Consider the following 21,336-nt stretch of genomic DNA (forward strand, 5'->3'; position numbering starts at 1 on the left):
TAAAAGTCCGGTTTGATTTGAAGACATTGTGCCTATAACTATTTTTCAGTAGAATGTACATAGCCTACTACTACTACTACTACTAATACTACTAAAATGAAACAAACATTCTTTTTTAAGGAATAATCACACAAAACATTTCTTCTATGTTTTAATTTTAATAGTAAATCCCCTTTGTTTGCCAAAAAATCGTATTTGTTTAATTTTCAATAATTAAAAGATAAATGATAAATTAAATTAAATTAAATTAACATTTTATGCCTTCATTTGATAACCAGAAAAAAATGTAAATACACAACACAGAATTTCTGAGGGTAAAAAAAATTCATAAGGCTACTTTAAGAAAAAAATGAATAAATTAAGTTGTTTTATGCATTCAAATAATTATACACGCTAAAACACAGAATTTGGTAACAATAAAAAATATAAATAATATGGTGAGAAAAAATAAAACATTTCATAGGTTCCCTATATATTTCATCATTGAGGATTTCTTTAAAAAAGTCTAAAAATCTTGTCTCGTCTCGTTCTCGTGAACCCAGTCTCGTGTCTCGTCTCGTCTCGTGGGATAAGTGTCTCGTCACACCCCTAGTAGCTACGCTGCATTATGTGGTGACGAGGTATCTAAGCCCCTGACTACAGTCTCAAGGAGCTTTGTTAACATTGAAAAACAGTTAATTAACACACCCACAATCCTGTGGGAGCTGCACATACACTCTCCAGCAGACAGCTGTGACAAACACACATAACCGAGACACGATTCTCGACGGAGCACAGCAATCTTCCACCCAGCCAATTGGATCATCATTCAACAATGTCCCATTAGAATCATTAACAATTAAAATCACATCATGTATTTCCTCAAATAAAGCACACGGGTTCAGTAATGGGCAAAAGATTGCAGAATAATTGAGCTGCTGTGCTTTTTTCTTGGCAGTTTGGCAGTTGTCTCCATTCAGCCTTTATGATGATAGAAGACAGCCGAGCGAATGTCAGAAATGCCCGTCTGCCATAAGTGACTTCAAACCTGGGTCTACTGAGAATTAGACTTGCTAAGTGCAGACGGAGCTGCTGAGAGACGGAGCACTTAGCGTGAGCTACTGCACAGTTTAACAGAACAAACCATCAGATGGTGTTCAGCAGAAATGCAGGTGTCCGGTCAGGGCGACATTCTGGGGCAGGAATGGACTCGCGTGTTTGCGGTTGGTGTGGGGAAACAGTCAGGCTTCTGTACTTCACCAAATGATGCACTAAAAAGTAGAGCCCGACCGATATGGGTTTTTTGGGGGCCGGTACCGATATTAGGGAGTAAAAAAAAAAGTCGGATACCGATATATCGGCCGATATTCTTTATGTGTAGGCTATATTATAGTACAGTATAGTCAAAAGTTTGGACACACTTCCCATTCGTGTGTCCAAACGTTTGACTGGTACTGTATATAGAATACAGTATATAGCCTACATAAACAGAATATATACACAGTATCTCACAGAAGTGAGTACACCCCTCACATCTTTGTAAATATTTTATTATATCTTTTCATGTGACAACACTGAAGAAATGACACTTTGCTACAATGTAAAGTAGTGAGTGTACAGAAGCACGTGATGATGATTTACTGCTGATTACAGAACCGGCTTTACTAACAAAATGCGCATGACAATCGCATTCGATTAATCGTGCAGCCCTATCTAAAATTAATAAATAATAATAATTAATTAAAAAAAATTCACAAACTCTGTGTTGTGTGTTTTCTGGTAATCAAATGAACATGCAGAACATCCATATTTAAATCGTATTTTTGCAGTTTAATATTCACAGACATAGTCTATATATATACTAACCTGTTTTTTATTTATTCATCAAAAATAAGACAAATTCCATGAAATTCCGCGTTATACAGTAAATTCCGTTTATTATGAATGGGCCGGCAAATTAGAAGACAAGCAGCTTACAACATCACGGCTTTCATACAGGACAAACATCCTCTCTTTCTGTGATTTCTGGGATGGAATTCTATTTATAGATTCCTATTAATAGATTCATATTAAATAGAAGAAAATAAAATCAGTGTGTACTAAGGCACAGCTTCCGTATTCACTTTCGCACATACTGCACTCATAACTAAACAGTAGTGTGGCCTTACTATGAAATATACTGTGACACTGAAGAATTGGCATATTTACATACCATGGACCACGATACCCCAAAAATTATGAAAATCCTGAAAAAATGTCAAAGGAACATGATTTCACCTTTGTCAATCAATTTCCAGAAGCACTGTAAAACAATGATACTGGAATCACCATTAAGCATGGCACCATCTAAAAACTGCATTGGTGCATCCAAAATCACGTCCTGAGTAGGTACTACATTTTAAATTGAAATAATTCACAACTGTTAAAAACGTATGTTCTATATAGTATGTACAATATAGGTAGTATTAAAAAATTCGGACATACTACAATCACCACATTTTAAATGTTAAATGACCTACTAGTGTCTGTTGCGACTTTTCACTGCCATGCATAAATCCTCTCCCATGGCCTCATGGGACAGTAAAGTAACCACCAAATGCGCACCTCAGAAGTAGTAGGTCATCCAGGTACTTTTTGCCTACTGTTTGTTAAATACTATGAATTCGGCACATCATTTTTTGTTTGTGTACTGTTTTTCGCATACTAGGGAACAGAGTTGGGCAAGTTACTTCCAAAATGTAATACATTATGTTAGGGATGCGCCGATCCGATATTCATATCGGGTATCGGCTCCGATAGTGCCATTTTTCTCGAATCGGGTATCGGTCAGAGAGGGCCGATCTAAATCCGAGATTTTATTTTTTTTTTTTTCCGATTGTGCGAATTATTCTGTGTTACTTCTGAAGCCATACGATAGCTTAATGTGAGCTACATATGAATATTTAAGTCCTTACATTAAAGTTCACACAAACTCTTTCCCGAGCTCAGGCTGAACAACACGTATTATACGGCCAATTTTAATTGACCAGTGTATCTATATTTGGTTGACTGTATTTTATTCTGATAATGAACGGCTGCAACGTTTGCAATGCTGTATGTTTGTGCGTGAGGCGCCGGCGCGATCGAACAGCGGAAACATAAAATACTCCATAATTTTTGGTCATACAGATCCTTCGAAACTGCAATGTGTTTACTTTTATTTTAGGATGCGCTTGTCATCTCGGTTTCCTTTCCGTGAACTTTTGCAGAGCGCCGCGCCACAAAAATGAACCAAAAACTCAGCAGCATATTTTACTCAGTCTTTTTTCTTTCGTTTTGTTAATCTGTTAATTATTTAAGTCAATATTATTTCACGTATTAATTCCTTTTATATGTAGACTATGATTTAATAAAAACAGATTGTTATTTTTAATTAAACTTAATTTGTTGCTCGTCCGCCGCATTCTTTCTCTTCTCTGACCCCGCAGTATGCCCATCTCACAAATGTAGAATCCGTCTCAGTCATCTCAACCATCGAATTACAGCAACAGGAAATAGACAAAGTATTTTACCCGAGGAATTTATTGTCTGGTGCTGTTTTGCGGTGTTGGTAAATAAATTCACCACTTAATTTTGAGTTAAAATATGTTGTTGTAACGTGCGTTACTGAGATTGTAACGAGTAATAATATTACCCAAATTTTATTAGTAATGCGTTATATTACTGCGTTACGGCAAAAAGTAATATACTACTGTAATGTCGTTACTTTTGTAATGCGTTACTCCCAACACTGCTAGGGAAGTATGTCTCATACACAACGCATGTCTAATATACAAAGCCTCTCCATATCAAAAGTCAAACATCATCTTATCAGTGTTATGTATTATTATTCATATACTACTACAGTATTTATTATCTTAAAGTCATTTTATTATGTGCTTTGGTCATTTTTATTGCACTTTTATTAATATATTTTTTTAAATGTAGCTTTATTTAGCTTTAATTTTTTTTACATTTAGTTGTAGTACTTTTAGTACAACTTAAACATATTACAGGTAGTTGCTAAAGCAAGCATTTCTAATTTTTGTGCTGTTTTTTTTTGTTTTTAGTCTGCTATTTATATTTTATTTTATTTCAGCTTTATTTCAATACTGAAATGTAGGTTTCTTTTAGTTATCAGCTGGGTCTGATCACTGCACAACATCAATGATTAAACATCACATAAGAACATGAGTCGGATTATAAAGGAACCTGTGATGAGTGTCAAAATAATTAAATATTATTAATGTATTACTCTGATGACGCGTGTACATAGAAAAACAGAGCTATAGTGAATCTAGACTGCGTTCCATAGACTTTATTCCTGGTCATTAGCAGGACAGGAACATTCCTGAACTGAGATGAAATGGCAGAATGGTTTCTGCCTCCAGCGTGGTTGTGTTAGATTCATGATTGACACCACATGATCATTTGGCTTCAGTCTGTCTGTCTCTTCGCAGCCATTTGGAGCCTGATTCACCCCACATGACCCAAAGCCTCCAATGTAGCCAGTGTCTCTGCCAGACTTTGCCCATCAGTGAGTCGCATCCCATGATTGAGCAGCATGAGGCAAAATTCATATTCCAATGAAACCATAAAATACTACTGTTCATTGGCATTTAAGCCACTGCTATGGAGATATTTACAGTCCCAAATAAGTATGACACAACAGACTCAAGTCATTATAAACTATAACAATAATCGATGACAAGTGTGCGAAGTATTCAGCAAAAATATTCAACATTGCAACATTTCAATTAGCAAAATTTTAAGGGCCCAATCGGCTCATGCAAACCAGTTGTTTTCTGGCACCCACAGGTTGCAAACATTCAACTATTTAAATGACACAATTATTAAAAATATTATGTTTTGTTACATACTTTCATAATTGAAGTGATAATTAATGACAACACCTTAAAGTTTATCCTGTGTGGTTACTAAAATGTTTGAAAAAGCTGTTAAAATAATATTTGTGACCCTGGACCACAAAACCAGTCATAAGTAGCCCGGGTATATTTGTAGCAATAGCCAACAATAACTTGTATGGGTCAAAATTATACATTTTTCTTTTATGCCAAAAATCATTATAGGATATTAAGTAAACATGTGCCATGAAGATATTTTGTAAATTTCCTACTGTAAATATATCAAAACTTAATTTTTGATTAGTAATATGCATAGCTAAGAACTTCATTTTGCAACTTAAAAGGTGATTTTCTCAATATTTAGATTTTTTTTTTTTTGCACCCTCAGATTCCAGATTTTCAAATAGTTGTATTTCAGCCAAATATTGTCCTATCCTAACAAACCATGCATCAATGGAAAGCTTATTTATTCAGCTTTCAACTGTATAAATCTCAATTTTTAAAAAATGACCCTTATGACTGGTTTTGTGGTCCTGGGTCACATTTATACTTTTAAATGTAAAAAGAATACACACTTCACAGGACCCCCACCAAATATTTTTTATAGAGCCATATACAACTTTGAGGGCTTCAAGTTCTCCAACGAAATCAAAATTAGCACCCTGTTAAAGACCAGTTTCAACGCAGGTCGTATATATTCATAATTCCCTAAGAATAGCCTTCATGATACGTTGTTACTATTACCACACATAAACCAAGCTATGACAAACGTTACAGCGTGTTCTGAAAGAGCTTCATGTATCAGACGCGTTGGTGTCAATGTCACGAGCATCAGCTGGGAGTAAGAGCCGTCTGTGTCTCACCTGAAGCGGCCGCCGCAGTGCTGGCATTGCTCCCCGACCCATCCCGGCTCGCACACACACACGCCACTGGCGGTGTTACACTGGCCGTTCAAGCACGTTTTATCGCACTCCTTCGCCTCCGTGGCCGCGGGGAGACGGACCAGTCCGCTGAGGGCTGTGATGAAGAGAAGATATCGCAGTATGGTGCCGTGAAGGCACCAGCCCCGGCCGAGGGCCATCCGAACCTCCGCGGCCATTCGCGCAGATACGGCCGACAGTCGGCGGCGAATCCGCTGCTAGTCACTAGCGGATGACGGGAGACAAAGGATGACAGTGTCGTCGATGCTGTCGGCGGCCCGTGCTTTCGTTTTGGAGGCAAATTGTTTTATCTTTTCTTCCCGTTCACATCTTACCGATGCTTATCGCTGCAGTACCGAGACGCATATTGACACCCGGACATGACGAGTTTTCGGGCGAGATGCGGAAGTACGCATTGATTGATAAGGAGCGCAGAATTTAATCCGGTAATTGGGATAAATGACCCAGAGCAAATGATATAAACATTAGGTATAATATAAAATATTTTAGAACTAAAGCAATATTATAATAGACACGTACAATGCCGCTGAAGTGGGGGTATTCTCTGTAGGATATTTACGTGGTTGGGACATAAAATTATAAAGCAAGCATAACTCTCTACAAATCTTTCTAGAGTTATTATAATATCAAATTGTATGTGATACGATTTCTATTCCATTTCACACATTCTGGTGTATTAAAAGTTCATTAAGTGGCTGTAGATAATCTAACTATAGCTCAACAGCGTTCCCTTATGGCATTTTGTGGTATTTAACCATCAAATATACTACTACTACACAATGTAACAAATGTTTCATTTAAAAATTTGTTATAGTTCCTCTGTAATGATTATTATTATATTGTTTATTTTCACATAGTATCGGAATTTAGGTCAGATAAATTTGAGAACTTTTATCATGAAACATTGGTTTAGTACAAATAAGTTTTTTGGTTTTTTTTTGCTAGATATTTTGCTTTTGCAAGGATGTGGACATTCCACAAGTTTCTGTACCATTCTGGAATATTCTAGTGCTTTCAGGAACATTTCAGAACATTGTGGGACTAGTCACAAAAGAGAAATCATCCAATGTGCACTTCTGAAGTTTTGGACTCACTTTGGCAAGTGTTTATGTTAAACTGTTGTTAGTTCAGTGTTATGCATGAGTACTACCAGATTAGCTTGTATAAATTGTCAACATTTTTTTTTTCATGGGCACTTTTAATTATACAAGTGAAAAAGTGATTTTTTTTGTATTCAGCATGTCAAACAAAGAAACTTAAAAAAATAAAAGTGAAAACTTTTAGAAAAATGTGTTTCACGGTGCTATAAAAGATTCTTGGAAAAGCATGATAACAGTATATAAAACATGCCTTATAGTAGGAAAATGCTGTAAAAAGTGCATCCATAAAAAAATGATTAAAAAAAAAAACAAAGCACTTTTACAAACATCATAGAACGTTTATTAAATTCTGACTTGTAAGAAGTCACAATAATTCAACGCACTCCACTGGATGAAGTGCATTCATATACCTTATTTATACCTCAAACCAATCCAACGGATTGATTTTTGTTCTCAACATAAATAAAAACAAATAAACATATTTACATAGACGGCAGGAGACATGGCTGGGCTAAATAATATGAACATGAAACGGATATCAACAGTCACAAGGAAAAAACAAAACATCTGTAGAACACTGGAGGAACAGACTTGTCAGAACCAAATGCTACATTAACAACAATGAAACAGGCATGAATAAAACCGATTTAAACCTAGAGACTGGAGAAGATCATTAGGCAGGGAGAGAGCCGTTGGAAGGATTTGCCACAGTGATCTGAACAAACGGGATCAGCACTCGTTGCTGTCTTCACTGGGTCGGGTTCACAGATACAGGTTAAAAGCTGAAGGGTTCACAAGTGGTCCCTGACGTGGATTACAGGATGCAGTCCTCGTGATTAAGGGTCAAAGGTCATATTCTCATGTCCGTTCTGCAGCATAACAGCCCCGTTCAGGAAACACACCAGTATTCACATACATACGGAAGCGGCTCCTGAAGGTGCAGAGGCACCCGGTGCTCTTTAACACGACCACAGAAATCAAATCTGTCACCAGAGACCATAAAGATCCACTCTATTGCCATTCTCTCAAACAATTCTTAGGAAAATCGTCCACAGAAGTTGAAAAAAAAGTTGTAAAAAGCAGTTACTATACAGAAAATTCCATCATATACAAAAGAAAATTGAGTCCCTCTAATCAAAATTGGTAAGAAAAATCATACAATCAGTAATTACCTGATATGTTACAATTAAGGGTGTGTGCTGAATATTTGGTCGAAGTGATTCCTCCAGCTTTATCCTTTCTCATTGTGTAATTAGTCAAAGCACTTCTTATTCAGGTTTTTTGTTTTTTTTAGGAAAATTATCACAATTCGTGTTTCAAAATGATTTGAAATACAGTAAACTACTTTTCTGGCTGCTAATGACAAGTATTTTACAGAATGATGTTCAAAGTCTCGGTTTCAAATCACTCAATTCTAAGTCTCATACTGACCATCATCACAAACGTGTCATTCGTGTCTCAAAGTCCAGCTTAAAGGCAGTTTGAATATTTCCACGTCCGCTCAGTCGCACGCAGATTCACGTTCATCAAGCCACTAACACTGTAACAGCGAGTGGCTCTAATGCCTCTGAACTTGTGCGTTCGGTCTTGAACGAGCGCCTTTAAAGCACGCAAAGCCTCTGTTGCTTATTATTTAAGCCTATTTACATTAGAGGAGAAAAATAACTCGTACAATTTTCCGTTCGGACAGGAAAGCACGCGTCGCACGACTTCCTGTTTAAGACATGCAGAGTGAACGGAGTCCGAAGGCAGGTCATTCATCAGCATTCGTTAGCACTGGAAAAACAACAACTCTCGTCCTACAGCAAGTGTGTGTGTGTGTGTGTGCTTCTGGAGTTTGGAATCATGGGATTGGTCAACGATGAGTTTAAAGAAATGCGATGGGGGCTTATTGTAAATCAGCGAACGCCCTTGGCACAAACACCACAGCGGGCAGCTTGTTTTATGGTTACGATGTGTTTGGTTTCAGTTGTAGAGGTTTGTGGAATGATCTGTTGTTTAGTTGGGCTCAGTTTATCTGCTCTTTATCTGTACGGTAGTGTCTGAATGAAGTGCGTTCTAAGAGGTGGTGACTGGTTGTGTTTGTCATCCCGCAGATGAGGCACAGTATGTGTCTGTTTTTGAGTGGGAGTTCTAGTTTGAGGAGGATATCTGGCGCGACGGTCGTCCTGCAGATGAAGCGCTGTACGTTCGAGTGCGTTGTCGGATTCTGCAGGGCACCTCCAGCTCCTGGAATATAGGGGCCTCTGTGATCTCTGACGCCTCTGGCCGCTCGGCGGGCACTCGGGACAGCATACAGCGCACCATCTGAGCCTAAAACACAAACATAATGATATGTATTTATTTATGTTTTAATGCCATATCAGCAACAATGGCTATATGCATGCCAACATTAACAGTACTATTTCAATACATCATTTACAATAATGTAACATTTTCTTAAGCAATCACTATACAGTACTGATAAAAATCATACAGAATCTTAACATAATGATATTAGTGTGTGGAATGTTGCATTTATATATATGTGACCCTGGACCACAGAACCAGTCATAAGGGTCAATTTTTTGAAACTGAGATTTATACATCATCTAAAAGCTGAATAAATAAGCTTTCCATTGATGTATGGTTAGTTAGGATAGGACAATATTTGGCCGAGATACAACTATTTGGAAATCTAGAATCTGAGGGTGCAAAAAAAATCAAAATATTGAGAAAATCCCCTTTAAAGTTGTCCAAATTAAGACCTTTTAGCATTGCATATTACTAATCAAAAATTAAGTTTTTATATATTTACGGTAGGAAATTTACAAAATATCTTCATGGAATATGATCTTTACTTAATATCCTAATGATTTTTGGCATAAAAAAAGAAAAATCTATCATTTTGACCCATACAATGTATTGTTGGTTATTGCTACAAATATACCTGTGCTACTTATGACTGATCACAATTCGTGTTTCAAAATGATTTGAAATACAGTAAACTACTTTTCTGGCTGCTAATGACAAGTATTTTACAGAATGATGTTCAAAGTCTCGGTTTCAAATCACTCAATTCTAAGTCTCATACTGACCATCATCACAAACGTGTCATTCGTGTCTCAAAGTCCAGCTTAAAGGCAGTTTGAATATTTCCACGTCCGCTCAGTCGCACGCAGATTCACGTTCATCAAGCCACTAACACTGTAACAGCGAGTGGCTCTAATGCCTCTGAACTTGTGCGTTCGGTCTTGAACGAGCGCCTTTAAAGCACGCAAAGCCTCTGTTGCTTATTATTTAAGCCTATTTACATTAGAGGAGAAAAATAACTCGTACAATTTTCCGTTCGGACAGGAAAGCACGCGTCGCACGACTTCCTGTTTAAGACATGCAGAGTGAACGGAGTCCGAAGGCAGGTCATTCATCAGCATTCGTTAGCACTGGAAAAACAACAACTCTCGTCCTACAGCAAGTGTGTGTGTGTGTGTGTGCTTCTGGAGTTTGGAATCATGGGATTGGTCAACGATGAGTTTAAAGAAATGCGATGGGGGCTTATTGTAAATCAGCGAACGCCCTTGGCACAAACACCACAGCGGGCAGCTTGTTTTATGGTTACGATGTGTTTGGTTTCAGTTGTAGAGGTTTGTGGAATGATCTGTTGTTTAGTTGGGCTCAGTTTATCTGCTCTTTATCTGTACGGTAGTGTCTGAATGAAGTGCGTTCTAAGAGGTGGTGACTGGTTGTGTTTGTCATCCCGCAGATGAGGCACAGTATGTGTCTGTTTTTGAGTGGGAGTTCTAGTTTGAGGAGGATATCTGGCGCGACGGTCGTCCTGCAGATGAAGCGCTGTACGTTCGAGTGCGTTGTCGGATTCTGCAGGGCACCTCCAGCTCCTGGAATATAGGGGCCTCTGTGATCTCTGACGCCTCTGGCCGCTCGGCGGGCACTCGGGACAGCATACAGCGCACCATCTGAGCCTAAAACACAAACATAATGATATGTATTTATTTATGTTTTAATGCCATATCAGCAACAATGGCTATATGCATGCCAACATTAACAGTACTATTTCAATACATCATTTACAATAATGTAACATTTTCTTAAGCAATCACTATACAGTACTGATAAAAATCATACAGAATCTTAACATAATGATATTAGTGTGTGGAATGTTGCATTTATATATATGTGACCCTGGACCACAGAACCAGTCATAAGGGTCAATTTTTTGAAACTGAGATTTATACATCATCTAAAAGCTGAATAAATAAGCTTTCCATTGATGTATGGTTAGTTAGGATAGGACAATATTTGGCCGAGATACAACTATTTGGAAATCTAGAATCTGAGGGTGCAAAAAAAATCAAAATATTGAGAAAATCCCCTTTAAAGTTGTCCAAATTAAGACCTTTTAGCATTGCATATTACTAATCAAAAATTAAGTTTTTATATATTTACGGTAGGAAATTTACAAAATATCTTCATGGAATATGATCTTTACTTAATATCCTAATGATTTTTGGCATAAAAAAAGAAAAATCTATCATTTTGACCCATACAATGTATTGTTGGTTATTGCTACAAATATACCTGTGCTACTTATGACTGGTTTTGTGGTCCAGGGTCACATATATATAGAGAGAGAACGACTGTCTATATGAACGAATAACCAACGGCAAGATAATTTTTTATTCTCAGAATAGAAAATGGTGGGTGAAATAAAGAGTTTTCTGTAAAGTGGTTTTAAAACATATGTTGTGGTATGTACTATACAAATACAGTATTCTAAATGTAGTATTCTAAAACAGGTCTGACAACTGCATTCTGCTGCTGTATGAGTGAAAAACAGTTTCGACTGGAGATGTTGATGCTGTAATTGTAACTTTGCACCTATAGGGGGCACTAGAAGTGTTGTTCATCTTTAGGATTTCCCAATTGTAAGGTCCCTCCCACTCACCATTGCAAAATAGGCAAACAAACACAAACAAACTTACTTCCAGGACATTGGCCTTACAGAAAGCATCAGGAAACTGCAGGGCTCTGACCTCTGTGAGAGTCTGAAAGAAAAACAGTTAGAGGATTATCATTCTGTACAATATAATAAAATATTCTATTCAAAATTTTTATTCTTGCATTCACAGGAGTACATTAGCATTCAGACTTTTTCTTTTTTTGGAAAGAAATAAATACTTTTATGCAACAAGGACAAATCAAATTGATCAAATGTGACAGTAAATACATTTATGTTGCTACAAAAAAATTATTATATTTTTAAATAATAATAAATGTTTTACAGGAATAAATTACATTAACAGTTGTTTTAAATTGTAATAATATTTCACAATATTTAGATTTTTACTGTATTTTTAATCAAATAAATGCAGCCTTGGTAAGCATAAGAGACTACTTTCAAAAACAAAAATCTTACAGACCCCAAAAATCTGAACAATGGTCTTACCCGGACTCTCTCCATCTGGGTGCGGAATGGACAGAGAAGCTCAAAAAGAATCAGGCCGAGGGAATAAATGTCCACCTTGTGAGAATAAGAATTCCCAGACAGCTACAGAGGGAATAGGAAGACACGAAAGGGACAAATAAATAGTTTTTAAATAAATCTATTTTGACATTTTACATCAAAATAAAAATATAAGTGGTGCTTGGCCATAAAAATGTCACCTCCTTGATGGTTACGAGTCTGTTAAGGTGCTCTTAGATATATTGCTATGTGGTTGCTAACTTGCCCAAGTCAAAAGAACCCACGTTAAGTCTCTTTGACATTCAAATCCTTAAATGTGACTCAGGTCCCTCCTTTATGCTGTTTTTATCTCCCACCAGCGTTTTTCTTTGGCTTGTTGCATGTTAACAACCAGCACTGTTTTCACACTAAATTGTGAGTAGTTTGTGCAGTGAGTGACAGGAACTGACCTGTTCTGGGCTCATGTAGAGTTTGGTGCCCACTTGGCCAGTGTGACGGGCATAGACTGGCATTGGTGTGAGGGTACTCAGCTCCTCGTCATCTTCCTCCTGATCCATGGCAGTGACCAGTCCGAAGTCTCCCACCTTCACCACGTCATCCATTGTGAAGAAGATATTAGATGGCTGAGAGAGAAAGAGAAAGAAAAGAAAATGAAGCGCAGTTTGCTTCGGAAAAGTCCTCAATGCAAGCACGTTTTCATTTTTAACACCAACCTTAAGATCTCTGTGCATAAGCCCTTTGCTATGCAGGAAATCCACAGCTTCTGCGATCTGTAGGAAGATGTCCAGACACTGAGCGTGTTCCCTGAGCTCAGGCAGACACCTCTGAGCCATCCAGTCCTTCAGGTTCTCCTTCCTGCACAGCTGCATCTGAATGTACAAGTAGACCTTAGGTGTGAGCGGGGGCCGCGTGGCAGGACAGGGGGTGCTGGGGGCCAGGCTCAGAGAGGTGGGCCTTGAAGGTACAGAAGAGGGAGGTCCCACTGATGCACTACGCTGAGGTTTGGAGCCAGACTGTGAAAGGCACGCAGGTGGCACAGGTGTACTTCCGCTGAGGTCACTGTCATTGTCCTGGTGTTCACAGCCTGAGTCCTCGAAGACGATGTCGAAGGAGGAAGAAGTGCAGTCACCGTGAGTAACTGTGCGGGGAGGGCAGAGTTCAAAGGAGTGTGGGGAATCGGAGACCTCCAGGATAGCATCTGGGTCAGCCTGACTGTCACGTTCTGACATCATAATGTCCGGCCCCAGGCCCTCCACACACACCTGATCTCCGACGCACACACTCGTGTCGCCACCGGCCGCACACATGCATGAGGAGTCCACCGGAGAAGGGGTGGCCACAGGAACCTTGACTGAGAACGCCTCCATGTGGTCAGGAGAGCTCAGCAGCCAGTCAGCAGAGCTGAAGAAAAAATAAACAACAGGATCCTTCAAGTTATGTCCTCACTTCCAGATTTATTTTTATAATCAAAATATAAATTGAGAAAAATTTAATTGGACACACATGCAGACAGTGTATTTAAATACTAAAAATACTGCAAACATACATTTACACTACAGGTCAAAAGTTTGGAATTATGTTGGTTTTGAAGTAAGTCTGCTTAATGCAGCTCCAAGGCTGCATTTATTTGAACCAATTGTGGGATATTACAAATTAAAGCAACATTTTTTCTATTTTATTGTATTTCTTCTGTGATGCAAAGCTGAATTTTCAGCATCATTTCTCCAGACTTCAGTGTCACATGATCCTTCAGAAATCATTCTAATATTCTATTTTGGTTCTCAATTATTGGTACCTAATTAATAATATTAGTTCTCATTATCAATCTTGAGTTTTTGCTGCTTAATATTTTGGTAGAATTTTTTTAAGGATTAAAAGATGAATAGGAAAAAAGAAAATCAAAAGAACTGCATTTTCTTTTTGGAAAAAAGCAACATTATAAATGCCTGTACTGTAAATTTTAATGCATCCTATCTGAAAAAAAATAATAATTTTATGTATATTAGGGATGGGCATTCCAAGCAAAAATAATATTCGAAAATCGCTAGGTATTATTCGATTATTATTCGAAAATCGCACCCCTCCCCCGCATGCACACACAAATACCCATAAACAGAGAGAGAGAGGGGATTCATGCTTTCAATCTGTATGATAAACTGTTCAATTCAGAAGATAAGCTACCTTAACTCAAGCCATATAATGATTGTAACGTGCTGAAACATTAATATAATAAACATAACCGAATGACGGCACTTATTAACATAACAGTCCGTCGATTAGCATAAATGAACTGCTCATAAGGCTAGGACATTTCCATTTAAAAAAAATGGAACCCCTAAATGAAATAGATACGAGATGGGAGGAAAAATATACTTCAATATATTCTGTCGCAATTATATCGTTGGGTAATTAATTATACTGTATATAAACTGCGGGCCGCTAGCAAGCGGCTAACCATGTCCCTTTAGTGGCTCCGTAGAACACGTTATTTGTTTTCCGCGCCTTTCTGAATACGGATTAAGCCACACCTCTAACCACAGACTAACCCAGTCGGGAGTGTTTGTGTTCCGCACAGAGCTCTTATTTGACATCATCCCAAGTTATTGTAACCATTATATGCTACACAAGTCTTTTTTTTTTATGCCACGCAAGTCTACAGTGTGCGCGTGAGACAATGTGTTCTTCTGTTGTCTTTGACAGCTTTTAGGTGCGTTATTGGCAGCGCCACCCTTTGCTTACATGAACGCATCACCACCGCATCTGTACGGAAAACATGGGGAAATTGTAAAGACAATAATCGCACAACCTATTCGATATTCTATAATTAAATCAACTAATCGAATATTTGAAAATCATGACCCATCCCTAATATATATATAATTATGTTTTAAACATTGATAATGAGAAAAGTGTCAGCCAACAGGTCCTACTTAATTTTTCTTTTTTTAATTCAACATTTTTTTTCAATATTTACACTATTTTGATGTATTTACATCACCTTTCCCATTTTGCCATTTTGAAAAATCATTTAATAGAAATTGACATGAATATTTAGGAGATTAAACATTGTAGAATTAAGCATAACTTCAATACTGAGTCAAGCCAAGTTCAATACTTGACTATACATACCCACTGCATTTAATACAATAATCTATCTGCTACCACTGGATACCATCCAATGCACATCCATGACATTTTGCGTATCCAGTTAATGTATAATCTGTTGCACCTTCGCATATTTTGTGTATATATGTCTACATAATGTAGAATGTGTACATACTCTGTATAAATGTGTATTGCTAACTGCATGTACATACTGTGTATAATGTGTAGTGCTAACTGTAAGTATGTCTAATAGTACACTGTGTGTACTGACTATATTTATGTTTATATTGCACATTGTCATCTGTTGAGGTCTGTATGTTTATATGTAAATTGTTTCTGCACTGTCTGGAGCACGCTCCCAAGAATTTCACTCACCAAGGCACATGTGCTGTGGTGATGTAACAATAAAAGTGACTTGACGTGACTAACTATAAAAATGTTTATTCAATAGAGAATTTTTCAGAGACTTTTACCAGCTCAGAAATGGGACTTCTCTGAAATTCTCTGGCTATCCATGACCGCAACAACCCTGTATTTATCAAAAGTCACCAGGTTTCTGTTCAAGGCCATGTTTTGCACCTTGCGTCTTTGAGCCAGCGTTTGTCCATGTCCTCCTGCCAGCCCTGGGGCGGGCTCTCCTGCCAAGCGTTAAAGTAACGGATGATGCCTGGGTGTTCCAGCTTAGCTAGAGCCTTCACCTCTCGCATGACCTTCTCCCGAGCCAACTCCCTACAATCACAAACATAGCATTACAGACAAACATACACACCTGTCTCCCAAATGGATGTTTTTTTATGGAGCACTAATGTTTGTGTTGACTGATACCTGTTTGGTAGACGGATCCTCTTGATGGCGTAGTTGCAGTCATCCACTTTGTTGCGTGCCTCAAACACGACACCAAATCCACCACGTCCCAAACACTGTACTGGCTCGAAGTCTGTCAAGTACCTGATATACACAAACACAAATCAGTTATGAAAAAATTCCTTTGGACTTTGTTCTGCTGATCTGAATCACCACTGTATGTTGTACAATAGAACAGCTGTGTCGGCGTTCAACTGAGCTCAACAGAGTGTGCAGAGAAGCCTACTAAAACAGTTACATACTGTATAAATTAGTCATTTAAAACGTCACTTGAAAACAATCAAACTCAAACAACAAATAAACTGCACAGCAAGAGCACTTGAGTCATAATAGCTGTGCATTTACCCTTGAGAATTTAAAAGCAAAATATGATCATGATGCCATCTGTGCATTCCACATTCAGCAACTGCAAGTCTCTAATGCAACGTGCAAACAAGTGTAAACTATTTTAGGAAATGAGTTTGAATTTCCTTATTTAAAAGAGGAACTCCAACTGTAATTCTGACTGATGCATTTTTTACTTCTTCATTTAAAGGTAAAGTTACTTCTGGAAGCACCAAATGGAAGTAAAATGTGTTTGAGCAACCTGACTGAGCTGGACACTGGCTCAACCAATGGTGTGAGTATGGAGTGAGACTACCTGTTTGTCTAAATAATGGAAAATGCAGCATGTTTGAAAATAGGCATTATTTCTGATTTTTTTCTTTTTCTTTGAACTGGTACTAGTTGTAAGTTTGCTGTAGTATTTTTTTAACTAAAAAAAAAAAAAGAAAAGAAAGAAAGAAACCAGACCTCATCTATAACAAATGGTTCAGTTAAACAAACAACTAATTAAAAATCTATTATCAACAAACTATTAACAACAGGAAATTAACAATCAGTTATTAATTAATCATTAATGTTGATACAGCATGCAAGTAGCTCATTTCAAATTACGATTTATAATGTTTTCTTCTTAATACATTTTCAGTTTGCCATCCATATTTTAATGCATTGATGCCAAATATGACCTTAATTTGTTTAAATGTACTATTAATTGATAACTATTAATGAACAGAAACAGAAACAACGAATAGTAAATGCAGATTTAACTTGGTCTCCAATAAATAAATAAATCTGCATTTACTATTCATTATTTCTGTTTCAGTTTTTTAAATTAACATCAACAATTAATTGTAATAATAATTAACCATCTTACACGAACAAGCTATGGACCCCAAATCAGCATTAACATCAATATAAAATTCAAAATGCATGCTCACTTACCTAGAAACATATTCACAAGGACGTGTCTCTGTGACAACAATTTCTTCGGGTTCTGTAATGTCCAGTTCAAACTTGCTGTCAGTTTGACACTGTGTCTCAGACTCCTTTCTTTGCTGCACAGATGAATTAAAACAGAGCAACATGCATGACTTTTCACTGACATTATTTTGACACTATAAAAAAACATAAGATGTTTTGTGTATATTGAGAGTTTTTGTTTACCCGCACGTATGTCGTGGGTGGGTGGAAGAACTTGCGGACGATGTAGGTGGTGGCAGCGATGCAAAAGATGATGGTGCCCAGAATCTCTTTCCACCACGGCAGCAGCAGCACAGGGTCCTTCCTTCTCACCTGTGACCCCTCTCCATCTTTCTTCAGCAGAACGCTCACTGCCGTCTCATCACGCCGGTTACGGTAACGAGGACTGTACGGAAAGTAGTATCCATTATCTACATTGGGAAACAGAGAAGAAGGTTTTGGAGTTGAAATTCTCTCTCAAACCACGTTCACAGTCAAACCAAGTGTTGAAATGGACTGAATGACTGTTGTTCTTACCATATGGATACTGCAGTATTGACAGAGCTCCATTACTGTACTCCTCATGAGAGAATTTGTCATTATTCAGACATTTATCAAACTCATCAGAGCCCACCAGGACTGGAGTACGGGAAGGGGAGTCTAGGAGGAAATGGACACGTGTTATTGACAACATCACAATGTCTTGAGTACGGTCTTATTTTTGTGTGTATGATGTGTAATATACTTACGGATAAGGGGTTTCCATTTGACCGTAGGTGGTGGCATCATGTCACTGTTACTGCTCCACCCGTTCAGAGCTTTGGGCTTTGATGGAAACTTCTCGGAGATTCTCACAGAGGACTGGAGGTAAAGCTGACCCTGAAACATTCCTTTAATGAGAGAAATCACGTTTTAGATTCCCATTACATGCCTCTATTCCTCAACCAAAAAAAAAAAAAATCACATGTCTCAAATGCATCTCCTGTAAAGGGATTTTGGGATTGCATACACCACCAACTTAATTTGTTTTGAAAGATGTCTATTGTGCTGCTCATCTCATTATTTGATCAAAAATACAGTAAATTACAATTTCAAATAACAGTTTTCTATTTATAAATGCTTTAAAATGTAATTTATTTCTATGATGCAAAGCTGAATTTTCAGCAGTCTATACTCGTCTTCAGTGTCACATGATCCTTCAGAAATAACTGAAATATGCTGATTTGCTGCACAATAATTATTTATTACTATTATCAGTAATAAAAACCATTATACTGTTTAATATATTTTATATATTTTTGTGGAAGCTGTCATTTTTTCATGATCAGAAAGAACAGCATGTGTTTGAAATGGAACATTATTCCAAATAATGACTTAAAACAATGTCACTTTTTTTTACTGTCACTTCTAAACAATTTAATGTATCCTTGCTGAATAAAAAAGTATTCAACTTAAAAAAAAAAAAAGCCTTAACCTTGAACAGAATACTTATTTTAGCTGAGCAGCTGTATTAACTACATTTGGCAAAGTTGGTAAAAGTTATAGCCCTTCTGTTTTATCTTAAATGTTGATTGACAGGAGGCGGTCCTTCCTTGTTGCCTAGGATGCATCAGCATTTACCCCCTACAAATGTAGCTTGAATAAACGGATCACAAAAACATTTGAGACCCAGTTTATACCTGTATTTAGACATGACTTTTAATTGGTTCAGCCAATGCCAATTTTTATACCAGATGTAAACACATTCATGTGTGTAAAACAAATGTCAAGTGTGTGTTACCCAGGTAAACGCTGGACTCCGTGGCCCCACGGGCCTCCTCCATGATGTCATCGTCCTCCTGAGCCTCAGTCTCAGTGTGGGAGTTATACGAGGTGTCATCGAACAGGTTAATGGGTGTCACCTTCCCCCCTCCAACCAACCATGCAGAGGCAATGGGTGTGCAAAACTTCACAAAAAGGAAAGAAAAGAAGAAACCATGAAAAATGTGAAATCATATGTTTTAGCTGAGACTCCAAATGTCAACAAAACAGGTTGAGTTGTGTTACCTGATGCTCCCAGATCAGCTGTCCTTCTGGTTTGGTGCTGAAGGCCATGACTTTCCAGTCCGGCACAGAAACCTTAATGACCAGGTCTAAGCCCTCTACCTGAGTGTGCGAGTTTGGATGCGCATGATTTTTGGTTTGTGCGTCCGTCTCCTCTTGGATGACGCGTTGTGCTTCACGTCTGACCTCTCGCCATGTCTCCCCATTAGACGCCTCCCCCTCAAGGAAGTTGAGGTTGGACTGAATCTCAGAGACGAATTTTAGCTCAAAGTTTCCCACGCTGAAGTTCCATCTAACAGGGAGAGAAAACACAAAACAATTGGCATTTTACTAGGATGACTACTATTCTACAATTGCTTTTCAATATCAAGCTGCGCAATGTTGATACAACCTAGCATACCGTGCATCCAATCTACCTCGGTATCATTTGTAAGATCAAAAGCAAGGTCACGTGAAGCGCTCAACAGAGCCTGCGGGTATTTCTTACTTCTCAAACCCATTGCGAGGCCTCACGGCTCTGACAGTTTTCTGTGTTCTCTGGAGTAACAGTACGTCCTCTGGCTCTCCTTCCTCGTCCCCCCACCGACTGCAGCCCACCGCTGAACAAATATACTTCAACTACAGAGAAAAAGAGAGCGAGGTTAAAGCTGACAACCGATACTATATGATAAAAGAGTTTGCATAGTCCCACAACAGCACATCAATCATTTATTGTTCTAAAAAACAACTGGGAAAAAAGGGTTTGAGTTACCTTGCCGCTGTATGCGCCAAGGCCATATGTGGTGAGGGACTTGCCACCTACAAGCACAGTGTCCTCTCCGATGCGGTACGAGGAGTCCAGCAGGGACTCGACACTGAATGGAACAGCCTCCATACTCTCCCTGTCCCTGTTCCACTGAAACAGAGCTCCATCCAGTGAGGGAATGAACATCTTGTTCCCAAAAATCTGAAGAACAAAAAGAGGTCATGAGAATCTTATTGTTTTTGATCTGATTGTTGTGGTAAATCGAAGTGGCACATGATTTTTATCTTGGGAAATATTTCACGTTTTTGATCATCAGTAGCAGGGTGGATACAACGTGCAGATCATGATGGATAGAGACAAGGGGACAGACAACACTGAGACTTTGACCAATCAGCTTTGAGTCTGTGTGTGGCATTATCACACTGTATGTCATTAACATTTGGCGCTTGGTCTCCTGTTGTCCAAAGAGTTACACAATCCGACACGTCCTTAAAAGGATAAACAGGGACAAATGGGTACAAGTATCCTGAACATACACACACACATTGATAAAAAGAAAAGGCCATTATATAAGGATATTGTAACTGACCCTAATCCAAAAAGTGATCTCAGCTCAAACAGACACTTTAGTGAACAGAGGGGGGGGATGAGATCACTGACTTCCTGTTGTGCTAAATCTAACCTTGACACCTGGTATGGACCAATTGGAAGCTGAAACACCATGAGAAAGCAAGCACCTGGAAAACGAAAACAGCCGCTGTGATTGGCTGAGAAATGAAGGGATTAGCTCATCTGTCCATCACGTCTGGGAGGGCAGGGCTAGTGAAGAGCTTGCAGTGGTACTGAGGGTAAGAGGTTTAAAGAGTGTGTGTGTGTGTGTGTGTGTGTGTGTGTGTGTGTGTGTGTGTGTGTGTGTGTGTGTGTGTGTGTG

General features: G+C 38.2%; 2 protein-coding genes across 2 annotated transcripts in view; both read right to left on the bottom strand.

The window, feature by feature from the left end:
- The window catches only part of LOC107671337 (attractin-like), a gene marked incomplete at its 3' end in the record, with an annotated part of 17,994 nt that extends 11,817 nt beyond the window's left edge, over positions 1–6,177 (bottom strand). Inside the window, exon 1 of the mRNA XM_016464226.1 lies at positions 5,726–6,177. Within this exon, the coding sequence (XP_016319712.1) occupies positions 5,726–5,961 (236 nt within the window). The remainder of the gene's footprint in view (positions 1–5,725) is intronic.
- Positions 6,178–9,856: 3,679 nt separating this feature from the next.
- The window catches only part of eif2ak3 (eukaryotic translation initiation factor 2-alpha kinase 3), a 31,185-nt gene continuing 19,705 nt past the window's right edge, over positions 9,857–21,336 (bottom strand). The window contains exons 3-17 of the mRNA XM_016464231.1: positions 20,412–20,606; positions 20,148–20,278; positions 19,664–19,952; positions 19,398–19,563; positions 18,367–18,507; positions 18,155–18,277; positions 17,822–18,048; positions 17,600–17,712; positions 16,295–16,417; positions 16,049–16,198; positions 13,078–13,765; positions 12,814–12,987; positions 12,347–12,448; positions 11,883–11,945; positions 9,857–10,862 (exon numbers count right to left, since the gene is read on the bottom strand). Coding sequence (XP_016319717.1) covers positions 10,683–10,862; positions 11,883–11,945; positions 12,347–12,448; positions 12,814–12,987; positions 13,078–13,765; positions 16,049–16,198; positions 16,295–16,417; positions 17,600–17,712; positions 17,822–18,048; positions 18,155–18,277; positions 18,367–18,507; positions 19,398–19,563; positions 19,664–19,952; positions 20,148–20,278; positions 20,412–20,606 — 2,865 coding nt within the window. The 3' untranslated portion in view covers positions 9,857–10,682. The remainder of the gene's footprint in view (positions 10,863–11,882; positions 11,946–12,346; positions 12,449–12,813; positions 12,988–13,077; positions 13,766–16,048; positions 16,199–16,294; positions 16,418–17,599; positions 17,713–17,821; positions 18,049–18,154; positions 18,278–18,366; positions 18,508–19,397; positions 19,564–19,663; positions 19,953–20,147; positions 20,279–20,411; positions 20,607–21,336) is intronic.

The sequence above is a fragment of the Sinocyclocheilus anshuiensis genome, unplaced genomic scaffold (genome assembly GCF_001515605.1).
Source record: "Sinocyclocheilus anshuiensis isolate Anshui unplaced genomic scaffold, SAMN03320099.WGS_v1.1 scaffold3245, whole genome shotgun sequence".
NCBI lineage: Eukaryota > Metazoa > Chordata > Actinopteri > Cypriniformes > Cyprinidae > Sinocyclocheilus > Sinocyclocheilus anshuiensis.